Genomic DNA, 20391 nt, shown 5'->3' on the forward strand with positions numbered 1-20391 from the left:
AGGAATTTAAGGCTTGGGGAAAGCTGAGTTTTGCCCAAAGTCATGCATCAAATAAATAGCAAGCATGTCGAGGCCCAGACACTCATATCATCTGACTCAGCCCATTACCATAATGCATAACAAGCCTTAAAGTGTGTCCTTTGTCCTCTGGATCCTGTTGGCCAGGTTCCCCCTGCTCTGTATCAGGCCTGGTAGTAGACCCTGTCCTCTGCATCCCACTGCCATCCTTTCCCTCTCTATTTCTGGGTGTGGCCTCCCTAGCATCAACTTTCAGGAAACTCTGGGTGAATGACTGTTTTTATTTCTTTTTTTGTATCTCTTAAGATTGGCCTGGAGGCCACCACTGGGGAGAAAGAGAAATAATTTGGGCTGGCCTACCTTTCTCCCTTCTCTGAAGCTGGGACAAACTTTGCTATTTTTATTATTACGTTAACCACTGTACATGGTTTTAACTGATGATGTCAACAGGCTCTGTGGGCTCAGTGATGTCAAAGGTCTCATCCTTTCCTAAGCAGGGATCAAACCTAGTCCAAGACTGACTCCACATAACTGCATACACTGGTTTAAGAGAGAAATCAACTGCTAGTGTTTTTTCTGTTTCTTCTAGAAAAACAGTCCGTGGGGACAATTTCAGAAAAACTTTGCCTGAAATCATGTTTATGATTTCAAAGTAGCAAACCCATGGCCAAAAAGGGTGTTGTCATGTTAAATTACCACTTGGTAAGCGTTCACATCCTAAAAATGAGGGTTTAGTGAGGCTCTGGGGATTCCCATCCATTTTTAGGGATAGTGTTCCCCTCACCAAGACATCATATGCAACTGCCAGCTCCAAAAGGAAACAGACTTGGGAGGCAGCACAGCATTGGATATTGATTCACAATACTTTGGGACTGTGATTTTTCCTGCATCTTTCCATGCCTTCCTTCTGGAGGGATTTTAACTCTGTATGTTTAAAGTGGGATATGATTTTCGTCTATGCAATAGAACCTTTGGAAAAACAGGTAGGGCCGGCTGAACAAACAATGGCTCATCTGGGCAGAAGCCAGTTTTACCCATGGGAAGGTGGGTACCTATTGTCAGGCATAAAAATGAACCCTTAAGTGATAAGAACTCAGTCACAAGCATTGCTTATATTCAGCAGTAATGCTGCGAACACACTTAAAATGCAATCTAGCAGGTAACCTTTAGCTGTTGTGCTCTTTGATGCCATTTGTCTTCAGGATCGATGGCAGCATTTTCAGTCTCTTTGGCATTTTGAATAGACGTCTCGTCAGTTGCTCTGATGGAAGAGGAGATCTAGGTGGGTAAAACACATAGAGCACGTTAACTGAATTCATTTCAGTCTTAGAGCCATGAGGCTCAGGTCTGTGTACTTTAGAAAGAGGTGCTGCAGGGCTAAGTTTTATTTTCAGTTAATTTCAGGGATTCATCTCTTCAGTCTTCAAGGACCCAGGTTATTGCCAAGGAAAATGGGAATAAACAATATTTTCTCTTGCAGGCATGAAGGGAGAACTGGTGCTTTGAGGTCAAACTACTACTTACTTTATTTTTTATTTTTTGAGACAGAGTCTCACTCTGTTGCCCCAGCTAGAGTGCCATGGCGTCAGCCTAGCTCACAGCAACCTCAAACTCCTGGGCTCAAGCAATCCTCCTGCCTCAGCCTCCCGAGTAGCTGGGACTACAGGCACACGCCACCATGCCTGGCTAATTTTTTCTATATATATTTTTAGTTGGCCAGATAATTTCTTTCTATTTTTTTTAGTAGAGACAGGGTCTCGCTCTTCTTCAGGCTGGTCTCGAACTCCTGAGCTCAAATGATTCACCCGCCTTGGCCTCCCAGAGTGCTAGGATTACAGGCATGAGCCACCTCGCCCGGCCTACTACTTACTTTAAATATTCAATACATACTCAGGGGACCCAATTTTTGAACAGTTATGTGAACTGGATGCCACAAGTAATGTTAGATGGTGCCAGTAGAAACACCATGAAATAACACTGTACTCCAAGATGATAACAACAGAAATCATTAATATACACGTAATGCTCATGGTGTGGTAGTAGCTGTCCTAGGCCCCCAGCATAAAACATATCAGTTAATCCTTACAACAACCTTACCAGATATGTATTAATATTATTATACCCTTTTTGCAAATGAGAAAACAAAGGCACAAGAGAAGTAATTTGCCCAGGATCATCAGCCAGTAAATAGAGCAGCCGGGCAGTCTAACTCCAGAACCTGCACATTTAACAATTCTGCTAAGCTAACTCACTTATTTAAAATATCATCCTAGATCTGCAGGATTTGTAGTTTTGGTAATCAGTGAATTTGAATGATGTAGATCAGTAGTTCTCAACTTTAGTTAGATATTAGGAAAACCTTTTAAAAAGTACTAATGCCCTAGTCCTACTCCAAACCAATTAAAGCTCTGGAGGTGGCCCTAGATGTCAGCATATTTTAAAAGCTCCCCATCTACTATTTAAAAACAAAGAAGAAGAAAAAAAGAAAAGCTCTCCAGGAGGGTCTAATCTGCAGCCAGGTTAGGGAACCACAGATGAAGGCAGCTACATGGGATTCAGGTCCCCTAAGTATGTAAGGGTCCTTCTTTGCCTCCACTGGCTATTTGTTTTAAATCAAGAAATCAGACAGTCTCTGTGTCATGTGGAATTTCTAGCCATCTGGATGCAACGCGGAAAGCAAATTTAAAGTTCTACAATCTTAGTGTTGGAAAAGATTCCGGAGAAAATCCAGTTCAACCTCCAGTACCTCCATACCATCCCTCGTAGATGTTCCCCCACTCTCCGCCTAAAACACATGCCCCATCTCCCGCGGGAGTCACCTGTTCGTCAATGTTAGCACACATTTAAAGATCTATGAGTCGGGAGGAGAGAAGAAATCTCTGTTTCATGCATGATAAACATATTGTTCCATCACTGAGCAACCTAAATGCCAGAAAGCTCTTCCTTATATGAGCAGAAATATGTCTTTCCATATTTTCTATCCCTCTGCCCTCTGGAATATCATTGAATAGGTCCGTCCCTCTTTCAGATGACAGCCCTACACTGGTAGAAGCTGACCCCGGTGTCTCTCCTGAGCCTCCTCTTATTTACAGACCCTCTCTCGATATTTCTTTGCCACCCCTCCTATGCCACATTCCTCAGGTCGGGCTCCTTTGGCCACTCGCCGGTTCATCACCTGTAAATGCTGTCAGGTTTCTCCTTTCTGAACTGATGCGATTCATTTGTAAATTCAGATTTGGGACTTTACACTTGCTTTGTTATTAATACATTTCCCTACTTTGTTATTGATACATTTCCCCTGCTGGGCTGTGTAGTTACTGTGAGGAGCAGCAAGGTGTGAAATGGACAGAAGATGGGGTTTGGAATCTGTCGTGTTTGTGTTCAAATTCCTCCTCTGCTGCTTACTTCCACTTCATGCCTACGGAGACTTGTAGTCAGTACAGAAGGAGGTAAAAATATTTGTCACATATTAATTGATAAGTAAATATTTGACAGGGAAGATACCCTCATTCCTTACCACTCGCTGTGGCTTCCCTGGGACAAAAGAGACAGCGTTTTGTTTCCGTTATTTTAGGTGGAAACTTATCTCCACCCAAACTCTCTCTACTAATTCCACTGAAGTAACTTTCACAATTACCGCACTAATATTGAGAGAAATAAGGCAGATGGATGGTGTAAAAGTTTACTTAACGGTTGATCCGAAAATGGGAAAAAACGAAACTAAAATACTTTTATGCTTGAATTTTTACTCCTAAAAAAGGAACAAAAATGTACTATTTGATCATAGTGTTTTTCTGATTACAAATGGAAGTAATCACCAGGCTTTGAATGATTCACCTGCTTCGCAAATCGAAAACTTCACATCATGAAACAGTTTAGCTCGTGCTGATGTGAAAGTTTGGAACTCTAAATGCTACTGCTCAAGGTCAGGAGCCATTTCTCACGTTTCCATCTTTCCGTCCTTCTCACAAGTGCTGGTTCAAGATGAAACGCTGGATCATGATAAAATATCAGATTTTTACAACTTTTGTCATTATCACAGCAAAGGTTTCAATCCCTTATGGCCACGATGTTAAATAGAAACATGATTCATTTAAAAGAAAAATCAACCCTGTCTTGGAAGAGAAACGGAAGTTAAGAGTAAACAGTCTAACTAGGCTGACTAAGCAGACGAGGAAATAATCCTTTTTCAAACCTCAAAAACTGGTGACTCGTCGGATGAACTGTTGTCTGGAGCTGGGAGAAAGAGAAGTTGAGCTCTCTCTTAGATCTGTCAAGGATGTGGATTCCTTGCCTTTTGTAAATGTCTAAGAAATAAAGGGGACTTGGTTTAGTTAATTCGGTCTATCACCGGTGATATTAATTGTTCAATTGATGACACCGGGATCTCTTACACAGCTCCGATGAAAAGTTTACAAATTAAAAATATAGTGTCCCACACTTCCTTTCCCAGAGAGCATAGGATGCACAATATTCCCCTCCACCGGCTGTTTTGGTGGAACTCAGTGGCTAAATCACCCAGCGAGAGTCTCCGGGCAAGTAAAGCATACTTCTACATTATCTCTTTGAAAGTGGAATGGGACACAACCTCTGCCAGCTATTTTTTTTTTTTTTGTGAACTATTCTATTAATACCAATCAAATCGAGAAAATGATCAAATGAAATTGCATTTTGAGCATCATAAGCTGTGTAATGTCTATTCTGTTAAATTGGGGCCTATAATTGCTTCTCTACTGAAAAGATACAACAAAGACAGCAATCATGGCATGTCATTATCCCAGACTAGAAAACCGGCCTTTGCAGGGAGGACTTCAAAGGCTTGTGGTTCTCCAATTGCATTTGGCTGCTATTGTTGAAGCGCAGGCAATCTTGATTAGGTGTTTACACTGAGGTAAGGCGCAGAGCAGAGAGTCTGAGTGCCTGGGTCTAGAGCCATTAAAAAATTGTACATTATGTTCCTTGCTTTGAAGTGAGGGTTTGTAGGTAGGAAAGCAACTCAGATTGAGTACAGCTGAGCTAGATTGGGCTGCTACTTCTCTCTCAAAGAAACTCATCAGGTTCTTAGAGAATCAGACAGCACCACAAAGAAAGAAGTTGATGCTGTACCAAGAGCTATATGCGAATTAGGGGATCTGCATAGACACACACTGAAACGCGTTTAAATAAGCATGTTACCATTAAGTTCTGTAATCACTGGAGGTTTCGCCTCTTTTTTCCTTTATATTCTGTTTTTACTACTGACCTTATGTTTAGATGTTGTGGGGAGCCCCACATTAATTTATTGGGTTCTTTGTTAACTCTCCTTTGGTGTATCAACAACTAGCACACACCCAAATTAAATAGGCCACAGAGTTGGATTTATTAAGGTAGTATGTGCTTCCCATCATTCCAACACGTCTGTTATTTAGTCTCTCTCTTCCAAGCATAATCCCTGGATTCAGTGAGCATTTCTTTATTAACTTGACTAATGAGTGATTTGAAGCATTTATTTCTCTGTCCTACTTCTAATACGTTTTGCTGTGTGTCAGTTTAGGCCTGCTTGCATCAGCACAGCTGTGCCTGTGTTTATACGTGGCCAGCAAAAGAGGCTGAGGCATGACAATGCCAATAGTCTACCATTGTCAGTTTGCAACACTGATATTTAGCACAGCTGTTAAAATTATGCAGGTTTGTATGATTCAGCTATTTAGAGATAAAACACATGAAATATATTGGCTCTGCTCTTGGCCATTTTTTCCATTCCTAGAGAACATTTCATAATGTATTTAGCATGTACTCGCTTAATAAGAATTTGATGACACTGAAACCTGTGCATATATTATTTTCTACATTCATTTTCACTATAAGACTTGAGGTTTTAAAACCCCCAAACTGGTTGTCAGTCACCTACTTAAAAGCCCTTCTTCCATGCTTTTGCACTGCGCTCAGTCGTTACAGGGCTACACACCCTGGGCCTCGAGCTCCTGCTCGCTGCCCCAGCCGTGGCTTCCTGCCCTCCTCCTTGTGCACCTTCCAGTTTGCTGACGGGCCTCGGGCTGGAAATTTCCCCTCACTTCCCTTATTCTGACCCATCCCATTCACTGCTACAGCTTTGGCTGAAACATAACTTCCGCCAGGAATCCATTCCTGACGCCCCAGCGGAGGCTACCGATAGCTGCACCTGAGCTCGTGGCCTCAGTACTTTGTACTTTCCCTTTTATAACAAGTGTCATCCTGGGAACTGTTTGTTTTCCCTTCTGGACTGTAAATACCAAGATGGCAGGAAGAAGGAGGGACTGTGTGCTGGGTGGCCGTGTTGTACAGCTCCAGGGGTGCTACTCACCTGTGCTGCATGGTAGCTCTGAAGGTGCCTGGCATACAGATGCTCAATAAATATGACTGAATGAAAAGATCAATTCACAGTGCTCACAATAAATATATGCTAATGAATGAAGTACCTGGCCGTTTTCAAGAATGTGAAACAAATTTTTAGGAATATCTTGTGTCACTTACAGGAAGGTTGATTATCCAGCAATCTAAACTCTCCATAACAAACTAAGGACATGGGAGTGGGACTTCTGAATGGTCACAGCAGAGATTTTAAAAAAACCATTTGCCACAAAGCTCATACACATTGTACTCCAATTGCTCCATTCCTAAAATCCTTCAATGAATCCATATCAATTGGAAGAAAGAACCAACTCTTTAGCACTGAGGTTCTAAAACTTAAGCACTATCAGAATCCCTTGGAAGGCTTATTAAGACACAGATTGCTGGGCCTCACCCCAGATTTTCTGATTCAGGAGGTCTGGGATGGGGTGCAAGAATTTGCACTTGTATTAGGTTCCCAGGTGATGCTGATGCTCCTGGTCTGGGGAACACATTCTGAGAGCTCCTGCTTTAGAATGACATGCAAGAGCCTACGTGAAAGGCACCTGCCAGTTTCTCTAGCCTAATATCCATACGCTCACCCTCACGATCTAGCCACATACAGCTACAGCAGTATCTTCCTTCTCCTTAACTAACTCACTGGATTAAATGACACTCTCCAGTTCCTCTTGAAGATATCCTCACTGAGGCCACAGCTGAATGCTCGTGGCCGGTAGGCTCTTTCTAGTATATCTTCGTACTTCTACTTCCAACAGTTGAGTTGTACATTTACCAAGAATCTTCTACATTTGTTCCCCAAACTGTTTATTCCTATTGTGTGTGTTATTAAAATTATGAAATTTATTTAAAGATTAGGTCATCTGGAGAAATCTGAGCAAGCTTAGAGAGATGTTATACCCATGAAAACTAAGTTAAATGATTTAGGATGGCCTAATAAAAGCAAATGGCAAAACAACATGTATGTGGGCGGGAAACTGTAAAAGATTAGGGGAAACATTCACAAAAATCTAGGGATTATGTTCTAACACTGTTTCAAGATGCTTTTTTTTTTTTTTTTTTTTTTTGAGACAGAGTCTCACTTTGTTGCCCAGGCTAGAGTGAGTGCCGTGGCGTCAGCCTAGCTCACAGCAACCTCAAACTCCTGGGCTCAAGCAATCCTCCTGCCTCAGCCTCCCGAGTAGCTGGGATTACAGGCATGCGCCACTATGCCCGGCTAATTTTTCTATATATATATTTTTAGTTGTCCATATAATTTCTTTCTATTTTTAGTAGAGACGGGGTCTCGCTCTTGCTCAGGCTGGTCTCGAACTCCTGACCTTGAGCGATCCACCCGCCTCGGCCTCCCAGAGTGCTAGGATTACAGGCGTGAGCCACCGCGCCCGGCCCAAGAGGCTTTTTAAGTTTGCACTTTGCTTTCAAAAAATCAAAACTGCATATCATAGATGCTGTCAAAACGATGCAAGATGATACGAAACTCCAATCAATAGAATTCATGCTGACAGAAGAGGCCTTGGTCCCTAGGTAAAAAACTGGTGAATCAATGTATATTTATATACTTAAGTGAAAGCCAAATAGTTATGGTATGTAGTTATCATTATTCACATCTGCTTTAACCAATTAAAAAATTGTTATTGATATACAATGTTTGTATATATTTATAGGGTACATGTGATATTTTGTTGCATGCATAGAATGTGTAATGATCAAGTCAGGATATTTGGAGTATCCATAAATTTGAGTATTTATTGCATCTGTGTGAGGGGAATGTTTCAAGTCCTCTCTTCTAGCTACTTTGAAATATACAATACATTGTTGTTAACTACGGTCACCCTACTCTGTCATTGAACACTAGAACTTACTCCTTCTATCTAACTGCATGGTTTTATACATTAACTGACCTCTCTTCGTTCCCCCCACCCCTTCCAGCTTCTGGTAACTATCATTCTACTCTCTACTTCCATGAGACCTTTGATTTAATTGGCCAACTACCAATTCATGCCTAGTAGTATAGAGGTCCTACCACACTGACAGTTTTCTACATGACTTTTTATCGTTGCACAAGCTCCCTCTGCCTGCAATGCCTTTCCTACCCACCTCCACCTGTTAGCTTCTACTTCTTTTTAAAGAATCAGTTCGATGATTGCCTCTTCTGTGAAGCCCTCTCTGACTTCCCCGGACAGACTTAGGCACTTTTTCTTCTGGGTTCCTTTGGGACCTTATCCATTACTAGTACAGCAGTTTTCACTTGGTGCTGACTGTTTACATGTCTGCTTCTCACTAGGCCGTCAGCCCCTTACGTGCAGATGCACCGACAGCAGCATGAAAGGGCCACAGACGCATAGCAGTAGCAGTCATTTAACAAAGGGGCAAAGACTCAGTCACATCGCCACAGCCTCTGACTTTACTACAGAACAGTGCAATATGCCCTGTGTAAGACAGCACGGGATTATCAGGTACACTAGGTAGGTTTTTGAAAGCTATCCTTCAAAACATTTAATTAGTCAAATTTCTGGGTTTCAAAAGGGCATGCTTTAGTTATGTGGAAAGTACTTTTTTTTATGGATCCTTCCTCAATAATGTCGAATTAATGAAGTGTCCACTCTATAGATCATACAAATTGGTAGTTTAAGCAACTAAATGCTGAGTAGTGCACACAAGAAAGATGCCTTAAGAAATGTCTTGTACTGAAAAAATCATAAAGTTCAATTGAAATTATACTGTCATAAGTAAGTGCTCTTGTGGCAGTGGTACAGGGAAAAATAAGAAAATTTATTAATCAATGAACATCTACAGAGTTCCTATGTTGCAGAAGAATGATTTTTACAAGTATAATAGGTGTGACTCAAAAAGCACTACCAAACTGAAAGAATTCTATAAAAAAGAATGCTATGTTTCTAACCAAATATAATTACAAAAGGATTATAATTTAAATACAGGTAAAGCTTAATCTTATAGACAACCAAAAGTTTCACTAAAGTCAAAACTATCGAAAAGAGCAATTTATCACTTATGTAGTAACTCTGTCCACTAGGAGACTGACTGTAAATTCAAGCCAAATGTTCAATAATAAATGTAACTTACATTTATATAGGGCTATATGATTATAAAAAGCTTTCACAAATAGTATCTCAGTTGATCATCCCAAAAATCTTGAATCTGTGGAATAAGGCAAATATTTATAACCTTACTTTAGTGAGGCTCAGCAAGATTTTGTGATTTGCCAAAGTAATGGCTCCAATAATAACAGGGTCAAATTGGGTCTTTGACTTCAAATACCAGTGTTTAAGTCACCAGCAAAAGCTTGAATTAGTCCTTTTTTTTTCATTTTGGACCAAAGAAAAAGTATTTAAAAATTACATTTTTTCATCAAATATTTAGCTAATGCTTACTGTATGCCAGGGTCTCGGAATTCGGAGATGAATAGGTGCACGGCCTTAAAGAGCTCACAGTCACGTAAAGATAGACACACAAACAAAACAGTGCAGTGTGGTGTTATGGGTTCTGGGGTAGATGTTCAGGTATGAGGGAAGTAGTGGGAGGGAGGATATTCAGAAAGTCTTCATAAAGGCAAAGACGTTTCAGTTGAATCTCAATAGGAGGGTAAAGTTTTCCCAAGCAAACAAGCGAGGAGAGAGTAGGACAAAGAAGGACCCGGTGGAAATGTGGGGTTTGGGCACTGTGAGTTCCTGGAGTATGGCTGCAACATACGATGCAGTAGAATGATCGAGGATTTTGTCTTGAAGATAACAGGGAGTCACATTAAGTGGCATATTGATATGGTCAGATTTGTACCCAAGAAGACCACCGGGAAGGCAGTAGAGAAGACAGAATTGACGAGGGTAAGTGTTGGAAGAATAATGCTGTGGTATTGTACTTCAAGATAAAAGTACCAAATATATGATCCAAAATCATTCCTAAGTTCCTTATCACGAATATTTGAAACAGTATTTGTAAATATTTGAAACAGTATTTGAGGCCAGATGTAATTGTTCAACTGCCAACTAGTTGGATACAAGATTATAGGGTTCTGTAATGCACAGGGTTCTGTAATGCTGTTTGATTGATTTGGGAACTTCGAGAGACAGCATGGCAGGTGTGAGGTGTCCCTAGATAGACCCCTTCCTTGGTAGGCAGTCTTTCGGGAGTCTCACCATAGAATGGGCTACGAGTGCATAGAGGTGTTATTCTCCTTTTGGCTACCCTTTGTCCTTATTCTATCTGAAGTTATATCTCTTTCATGTTGAGGCACTGTAGCCTGAAAAAAAAGAGAAGCTGTTTAGAAGGGCCTCTTCCCTGGGTGGATTCTTTTCCTTTGCCCTGGCTTAGAGAATGCCTAGTGGTAATAATGGGCTTTTACTGAGTGTCTACCACATGTCAGGAGCTTTCTATAAATTCTTCAAATAGCCCTCCAAGGCAGAAATTGACCCCATATAACAGATGAGGGAAATAAGGTTTAGAGTCACTTGCTCAAATACTTAATAAGTGCTACACTGAAGAGCCAGGATTTAATCCGTGACTGTCTGACCCCCAAACCAGTATTTTGTTTTGATTTTATTTTTTCTCCCCCAATATTTTGTTGCCCCCTATGCAAGGATGCTGCCTCCAAGGCTCGGGAAATCAAGGCTCTCCCCCCAGATCGTGCACGCTCTTCTCTTTCTCAGCCATTCACGTCTCAGCTCGAACGCTGACTCCTCAGAGAGACCTTCTCCAAGCACCTGGCTAAACATCCCAGTTCACTTTTTAAAGTCATTACTTTATTAAATAAAGGAATGTATTCCCTCCTCATCATTTTATTAAAGTTTATTCAGTCTCCTTTGAGGCGTTTATCAGGAGCTAAAATTATTTTGTTACATGTTTCTCATCTTTGTCACATGATTGGAATGTAAACTCCTTGAAGACAGGAGCTCTGTTGTGTCTTGCTTTTTGTTACTACCCTAGCATTGAGAACCTAGCACATATTTGGCGCTCAGTAAATATTTGTCGGCTGATTGACCTGCTGTCTTAGCAACAACCACAAAGCTGTGTTAATCTGAAGAGTGGATCGTGACTTCTATTGTGGCTTTATATTGTCTTTCAGACTATAGGCGATTGAATAAGCTTTCTATATTCACATTTGTAAACTAGCTGTAATTTCTCTCCAAGACATTACAAAGAAAGAGCTGAATAACATGTATAAAGCACTTATAGCTCTTTTCTGAACCTATACTAAATTTCACCTTCATTAGTCTTCAAAGTAACATTAGAATCAAGATAGAAAGGTAGTTCATTTTTCAAAACACAATTTCCTTTAATGTGGATCATAAATGGACTCAAACTGTAATGAGTTTCAGACAAATACTTTTGGCTGCTGAATAAATCAGGAATATAAGCAAGCACTGAATGGTCACCAGCAAAGTTATGGCCTGACCGTGATGCTCAGGTGCCCTCTAGTGTGTGCTGGTTTTTCCATCAGTTCCTTGCTTCACACGACCTGTGATTTAAGATCTCACCATGCGGTCAAAGGTAATTTTTCCAGTGCATTTTAATGTACAATCAACAGATCTATGCAAAATGGCAAAAAGATAGTGGAGCGATTGAATTTAAAAATCAATAGTTCTACTCTAAGCCATTAATTACAAGCAATAAATGCAATTTATGTGAGCCTGAGCAATAGGTGGTGTGAAATTGGGTGACTACAAAATGTGTAAGTGTCCCCCCCAATTTTGTTGCTATTTTTCAATTTAATTTTTAATAAGGTAATACATAAGCATGGTTCAAAAACGAGAGATTTGAAAAGGTATAAAATGAAAAGTTGTGCTCCCACCGATCCCCCCCAACCCTTTATACCTGTGTGGCCTTCCACAATTTTTTATGCATACCAAGCAAATACGATATATATATTTTTATATCTCAGTTATTATTTATTTAAAATCTTAAACCTGATGTCAGATAAATATGCCTCAGACATTCACAGCTGCTTTCATTATTTCAGATTGGCCAGGGGTGAATATAGTGGTGGTGATCCTGAAGTTTGAGTAAATTGATTTTTGTTGAAGGTTTTAGTTTATTTGCCTAAGGAAGGGCTTAGCTGATTTTATTTTTATTTTATTTTTTAAATTTCAGAATATTACAGGGGTACAAACGTTCTGATTACATATTTTTATTCCTCCCCACTTTTTAAACACCATATACACTGTTCTGCACCTTGAATTTCTCTGTTAATAATAAATCCTAGTAAGTTGTCCATAACAGTTCATGGAGACTGTCCTCATTTTTTTAAACAGCTACAGAGTACTCTGTTGTATGGATGTACCATAATGTATTTAACTACTCCCCAAATGACAGACATTTGGGTGATTTCCAATCTTTTGCTATTAAAATGAGGCTGAAATGAATAACCTTATACAGGTGTGATTTCAAAACTGCACACAGCTATCTAGGATAAATTCCTAGGAGTGGGATGTGTTGGGTCAAACAAAACTTATAATTGCAAATATTAATATAATGCTTGCTATGGGCCAATCTAAGCGCTCTCTCTATATATTAACTTCATTTATTTAATCTTCTTAATAATCCTGTAAGGAAAGTACTATTATTATCCCCATTGTAAAGATGAGGAAACTAAGGCAAAGACAGGTTTAGTAGCTGCACAAGGTCAGACAGCTAGCAGGTGGCAGTGCCCATTAACCTGGCTCCAAAGTCTCAGTCTTTACATTTTATGCTCAAGGAGGGTATTTGTATTTTGAATAGACATTAACAAATTGTCCCCCATAATGTTATGCTAATTTATTCTCTTGCCAGCTCGACTTGACTTTTCTACTCACAGATTCATCAAACTCTTAGAATTTTGATGGTTTCATTATAGGTGAAAAGTGGAATCTCAGTATAGCATTAATCTGTATTTGTCTTACGATGACTGAGGTTGGGTATGTTTTCATGTGTATTACAGCCATTTGTAGTAACTTTTCTGTGAATTGTCCATTCATACCTTTTGTGTATTTTTCTTTGGGATTTTGGTCTTTTTCTTATTGACTTCTAGGAGCTCTTTATATATTGGAGATATTAGTATTTTTGTCTATAATATGAAGTAGGAATATTTTTCCTACTTGTTCTTTATATTTTGACTTTGCTTATTCTTTTTACCTGAAGAAGTTTTTTGATATTTATGAAGTCAAATTTATCAATCTCTTATAGATTTTGGATTTTGAAATATTTCAAAGTTATAGGAGAACTTCCTCATGTTTTTTCTAGGATTTTTACAGTTTAATTTTTAAAAATTAAATATTTGATCCATTTGGAATTTATCTTGTATGATATGAGGTATGGATCCAACTTTTTTTTTCCCTGATGACTATCCAGTTGTTTTATTAAATAGCCTATCATTTCCTCATTGATTTGAAATGCTGCCTTTATCAAATCAAAATCATAGTATCAGGCCGGGCATGGTGGCTCACGCCTGTAATCCTAGCACTCTGGGAGGACGAGGTAGGAGGATAGCTCGAGGTCAGGAGTTCGAGACCAGCCTGAGCAAGAGCGAGACCCCGTCTCTACTAAAAAAAATAGAAAGAAATTATCTGGCCAACTAAAATATATATAGAAAAAATTAGCCGGGCATGGTGGCGCACGCCTGTAGTCCCAGCTACTCGGGAGGCTGAGGCAGGAGGATCGCTTAAGCCCAGGAGTCTGAGGTTGCTGTGAGCTAGGCTGACGCCACGGCACTCACTCTAGCCAGGGCAACAAAGCGACACTCTGTCTCAAAAAAAAAAAAAAAAGACAAAAAAAAAAAAAAACCAAAATCATAGTATCATATAATATATTCCCATATGTAACTTGGTTCTATTTCTAGACTTTCTATTCTGTTCTATTTTCCTGTCTGTATATGTATTAAATATTATCCCAGTACTTAATTATTGAGGCTTTATAATACACTACATTGTCTAGTATGGCTAGATCCTCTCATTACTCTTAATTTCCAGAGTTTTCTTTATTATTCTTGCCTATTTTTCATATGAATTTAATAATTAGCTTTTCAACTTTCATTTTAAAAAATTGACATATTTATTGGGATGTTGTAAACTTAGACTTACTTTCAAATCTTCCAAAATACCATACACTACTTTAAGCCCCTCTCTGATTCAGCTAGACATGGATGTTTGCAACAAAACGATGTATTAAAAGGCTGGGTTTTCCTGGCTATGTAATGGTAATTTATTGATTCATTCAACAGTAGGTGTAATTTAACCTTTTAAAGTTTCTAGTTGCAAGACATTTGTCCTCTCTTTCAAAGAAATTACAAGGGGAACAAAAGATATTCAAATACTAAAAACTTCCAGATGGATGTTGCTTAATCTAAAAACAATGGCTTCCAAACCTGCCACATCTACCTTCCCACCTCCTACCCACAAATCAATCAAATAATCCTATCAGCCATTGAAAACATTAATGCTTCGTGGATACCAACTTATGCAACTTTGACTTTCAGATTTCTGATAAAACCCTTATGTTCTTTTTTCTAGCCCCTTGCTGATCCATTGACCAGCAGCCTTGCATCAGCTGAAGCTTGTTAGAAATGCATATCTCTGAGGCCTACCCAAATCTACTGGCTCAGAATCTGTATTTTAACAAGATTCTGGGGTGGTTCATAAGCATTTTAAATTTTGAGAAGCAAAAGATTAGTAGTTCTCAAAGTGCAGGTCCTATAGTAGCAGTAGCATCACCTGGAACTATGCAGAAAATTCAAATCCTTAGGCTCCACCCTACATATGCTGAATCAGAAATTTGGGAGGCTAGGTCTGGAAATCTAGTTTAACAAGCCCTCCAGCTGATTGTGATGCATGCTAAAAATCAAAAATTAACTGCTACAGTCTGGAACAATAGTTCTTGAACCCGGCTTCACATTAGAATTATCTGAGGAGCTTTAGGGGAAAAAAACCACGACAAAACTGATGCTCAGGATCTCATCTAGAGATTTAAATTGGTCTGGATGGAGCCAAGAATCATTTTTTAAAATCGGCTTCTCAGGTGATTCTAATATTCAGCCAGGATTGCAAACCACTGCTCTGGGAATGCCATTTCCCCCACATAAACGTCAAGTCATACTAAAGAGAATGGTTTGGAGGTAATGGAAGAGATACAGTTTTCATTTCCTATATATTTATTGAGCCCTTACAGTGTGTTAGGCTAGCTACTATGAAGATTAAAAATAAGTACAAACCATAGTTCCTGCCCTTAGGGAACATAAAACCTGCATGGGCAGAACAGACCTGCATATATGAATAATGATTTTTTAAAAAACCCACACCGTTTCATGCTACTGACTGTACTTCACTAAAATAAATTACACATATCATTATGTCACTGTTAGGTCAAACTCATTTCTATCTTTTTAAAAGAATAGGAAGCCAGGTATGGCAGCACGCGCCACCAGTCCCAGCTACTTGGGAGGCTGGGGCAGGAGAATTGCTTGAGCCCAGGAGTCTGAGGCCAAACTGGGCAATGATAGGGCCTACGAAAAGCCACTGCACTCCAGCCTGTGCAACATAGCAAGAACCTGTCTCTTAAAAAAAAATAGGAATAAGAAGAAGGAAATATATGTAAGTTGGAAAAATGGCGAAGGAACAATTTTGAATACAATTAACAATTAGCACTTAAGACATTTGAATCTGGAAAAAGTGGAGGAAAAGGTCAATGGCTCCTTCACAGAATAACACAAGAGCTTAAAGAAAGTTTCCTCCATGGCATAACAAAAAGAAAATTAGTCTGTGAAATCACTGACAATCAGTACACCCCAATATTGTCTAGGAAATTAACTTATAATAACTAATATATTTAGCAATTAAGAATTCAGCTATTAAAGAGTTTATTATAATAAATCTTTTTTCCCCTTTACTTATTTTTTTCCCTTTCACTATTTGCCTCTCCTAGATAAGCTTCTTCTGAGAACACTTTTTAAAGTAATGAAAAATACTGTCCTTCTGCAGTAAGTATATCACTGAAGAAAAAAAAAATATTGTCCTAGTCTGGGAAAAAAATGCTAGCTATGAACATTTTTCAAAGATATTGAGCTGTTGAATTGGTTTGTATTTTTAGGTGAGCAGTCAAATAGAATTCAAAATTTCACATACATTTTATGAAACAAAAATGTACATTAACATCCAAAATTGGGTAAAAAATGTCAAAAACTGCTTGAATTCACCTAAGTTTTTGTTATGATAATTCAGCTAAATATACTACACCTATTTCTTCATTTTATTATTAGTTACAAAGACAAAGATATGACATAATCTTTTAAAACTATAAGGGGAGTTTCTGAATCAAGAAAAAACATGAATATTCATCTATCTCATCCATCTTGTTCCATCAGAAAATGCTTAGAGGTTAGGACAGGTTAGAGTATGTTAAATAACACCAATTTGGATTTGGAATAGGTTTAAGGGCATCCACATTTAACGCAATAACCTCTCCTTTGTATTTAAAAATGATCCCACATTACTAGGTGATGAATTTCAAGCTGTTTATCCAATAAGGGTGGTGGATTATATGATCCAGACACATACTTTTCTTGTGTCCATGGACATATCCACTAGGAGTTAAGTTAATAAGCTCTTTATGTGCACCCATGAAATAGAACTAAGTTTACTGGCTCCAAAAGGTTTTGCATCCATCATATGGAGTAGAATTTATCCTCAAAATAATCAGATGAGGAAGAGGGGAAATTTATTATTTTTCCAATTTTATAGATGAAGAGACTAAGCTTTAATCATATAATATTTTCATGGGACAATTAAGGATGGTGTAGTGATTATCAACAGGGGTTGAAAGGGTAATAGAAGCATCTGAAGAATAAAAAACAATACCCCATGTTGTACCCTGCTTTCCTCCCACTACCACCCAATACATATTCTCAACTCAGATTAATCTGAGTTGAGAATCCCCTCTGTATGTGAGCTGTGGTTACTGGTAGGAATGTGTCACGTTACCCCCAACATGTTGGGGCATTTAAAAGGGTTGAAAACCAATGCTATGGTGGAAACAAAGGCAATCAACACAGGGAATCAGATACTCAGTCCTGTATTTTATCTTTTGGAATACACACTTTAAAAAAATTCTATGGTTCCTTGAATGGAGAATTTTGGATATACTAACTGAATTACAGCAATTACAGTGCTGTAAACCACTGATGGCTTTTTATTTTGCTCTTAAGAATTTGTGGGGCCTGCCACGGTGGCTCACGCCTGTAATCCTAGCACTCTGGGAGGCCAAGGCGGGTGGATTGTTTGAGCTCAGGAGTTTGAGACCAGCCTGAGCAAGAGCGAGACCCCGTCTGTACTAAAAATAGAAAGAAATTAGCTGGACAACTAAAAATATACAGAAAAAATTAGCCAGGCATGGTGGCACATGTCTGTAGTCCGAGCTACTTGGGAGGCTGAGGCAGGAGGATTGCTTGAGCACAGGAGTTTGAGGTTGCTGTGAGCTAGGCTGATGCCATGGCACTCTAGCCTGGACAACAAAGTGAGACTCTGTAAAAAAAAAAAAAAAAAAAGAATTTGTGGAATAATTCCCCTCATTCTACAAGAATGGGCAACACAGGGTATACTACGGAAAGGTTTGTTTTCCCCTGCCAGGGGATTATGATTACAATGATATCATCACCCCAAAGGAAGTGATATCAGGCCATTTGAAACAAATGCAAATTCTAGTTTAGTGTTTCAGAAGAGATTTTTAAGTAGTCACTACGTACCGGTTCTAGGTGAATTTCCCCCATTTTTTTATTGTGAAGTTGAAGGTAAGAGTCTGTTTTAGGAGTGGGTATTCCCAAAGTCAGCTTGTTTTTTTCCACAAAATATTGTTTGGACTTCCTTCGCCGAGGGCCACGTGATCCTGGCAGGAAAACCTCGTTATGTGAACTTGAACTCTTCACGTACCGAGAGATGTTGCTGCTTGACTTCTCCTCCAGGTCACTGTCACTCAGCTCGAAAAAGGGCTCACTGCGATGGGTGCCATGCTCATAGTGTGGGCTTAAAAATTCACTTCCAAGTAAGGAGGCTGCACTCTGTGGACTCTTTTGCTGTCCGTCTTTATCCTTTGAGAGTTCCATCGATGGCTCCTTGGAAGGGTAGAGTGGACCCAAAGGCAGATTTTCTGAAGAGCTGTCCGCAGACCCTGGCAATGCTTCTGCAGTCAGCAGCTGCCCTTCCTCTTTCTTACTCTTCCAGTTCGGGTCATATCGGAGGTCTGAATATTTGTCTTCTATTGGTTGTTGGCTGCCCAAAGCAGGGGAAAAAAAAAAAAGGCAAGTCCTTAATCAAAATAAATTCACTCATTGTATTCAGTTGATCATTTTATTTGAAATCAATCTCAATCTTTCTCTTACAATTTTCCTTTTACTGCCTATATGTTAATGATGGATCCCAGGCTCAGATTAGACCCACACACTACACATAAGGGCAAAAGGTCTTACTTATCCAAGTTCATTGAAATATGGAATAAAAGTAAGGGATAGTTAATTTCTAAATGCCAGAAAACAACTGAAATAGCTATTACGTTAAACCACTGAATCACTGTGGTGCAAAGAATGCAATTACTTATGCACATCAGCAGTGACTCAGTATTTCAGCTGGTGAAGACAAAATTGTATTTCACACTTTAGCTAGTAATACAGTCATGCACTGAATCACGTTTTGGTCAAGGCCAACCCACATATATATACAGCGGGCACAGAGGTCCCATAAGATCATAATGGAGCTCAAAAATTCAAATCTCCTAGGTGACGTCATAGTCCTCGTAACATCATAGGGTAACACATTGCTCACCTGTTTGTGGTGATGCTGGTGTAAAACCTACTGTGCTGCCAGTCATATAAAAGGATAGCAATACAATTATGTATAGTAAGTAATACTTGATAATGATCATAAACCACTGTACTGGGTTATGTATTTACTATACTATACTTTTTATCATTATTTTGGAGTACACTCTTTCTACTTATAAAAAAAAATAGTTAACTGTAAAACAGCCTCAGGCAGGTCCCTTTAGAAGGTATTCCAGAAGAAGGCACTGTGATCACAGGAGATGGCAGCTCCATGCATGGTATTATCCCTGAAGACCCTCCAGTGGGACAAGATGTGGAGGTGGAAGACAGTGATATTTAGGATCCTGACCCTGTATAAGGCCTAGGCTAATCTGTGTGTCTGTGTGTTTGTTTTTAACAAAGTCTAAAAAGTAAAAAATTTAAAACTAAAAAGCTTATAGAATAAGGATATAAAGAGAGAAAATATTTTTGTACAACTGTATAATGTGTTTATCTTTTACGCTGTGTTATTACAAAAGAGTCAAAAAGTTAAAAAAAATTTAAAAGTTTATAAAGTATAAAAATTACAATAAGCTAAGGTTAATTTATTATTGAAGAAAGAAAGTTTAATTATATTAAAGAAAGATTATTTATTATTATTATAAAATAAACTTAGAGTAGCCTAAGTATATAGTGTTTATGAAGTCCACAGTAGTACATAGTAATGTCCTTGGCCTTCAAATTCACTCACTGATTCACCCAGAGCACCTTCCAGTCCAGCAAACTCTATTCACAGTAAGTGCCCTAGACAGGTGTGCCATTTTTTTTTATCTTTTATACTATTATTTTTTACTGTACCTTTTCTATGTTTAGATGTGTTTAAATACACAAATACTTATCATTGTGTTACAGTTGCCTACAGTGTTCATTCAGTACAGTAAGATGCCGTACAGGTTTGTAGGCTAGGGGCAATAGGCCATACCATACAGCCTAGGTTTGTGTAAGTGCACGCCATGATGTTCACACAATAACGACATCACCCGATGACACATTACTCAGAATATATCCCTGTCGTTAGGCTACTCGTGGCTGTATATACATTTGGCTATTTATCTAGGAAGGGAAATATAGATTGTTGCCTAGACACATTTGCCTCGGCTCCTCCTTTTGGGAGGAAAGCAAGATTTTATCCCAACTGAATACATACATAGGTTCTTCCTTCTTTTCAGTGATTT

General features: G+C 39.0%; 1 protein-coding gene across 4 annotated transcripts in view; it reads right to left on the reverse strand.

Moving 5' to 3' along the window:
* JHY (junctional cadherin complex regulator) overlaps positions 1 to 20391 on the reverse strand; it is a 65047-nt gene that overhangs the window by 31311 nt on the left and 13345 nt on the right. For 2 of the 4 annotated variants that reach the window (XM_069468801.1, XM_069468800.1), the window contains exons 2-3: positions 18107 to 18629; positions 1184 to 1296 (exon numbers count right to left, since the gene is read on the reverse strand). In XM_069468801.1, coding sequence (XP_069324902.1) covers positions 1184 to 1296; positions 18107 to 18629 — 636 coding nt within the window. Of the gene's footprint in view, positions 1 to 1183; positions 1297 to 17001; positions 17072 to 18106; positions 18630 to 20391 lie in introns of those variants that run through there. The other 2 variants (XM_069468804.1, XM_069468802.1) reach the window with 2 other exon arrangements.

The sequence above is a fragment of the Eulemur rufifrons genome, chromosome 6 (genome assembly GCF_041146395.1).
Source record: "Eulemur rufifrons isolate Redbay chromosome 6, OSU_ERuf_1, whole genome shotgun sequence".
Classification (NCBI taxonomy): Eukaryota; Metazoa; Chordata; class Mammalia; order Primates; family Lemuridae; genus Eulemur; species Eulemur rufifrons.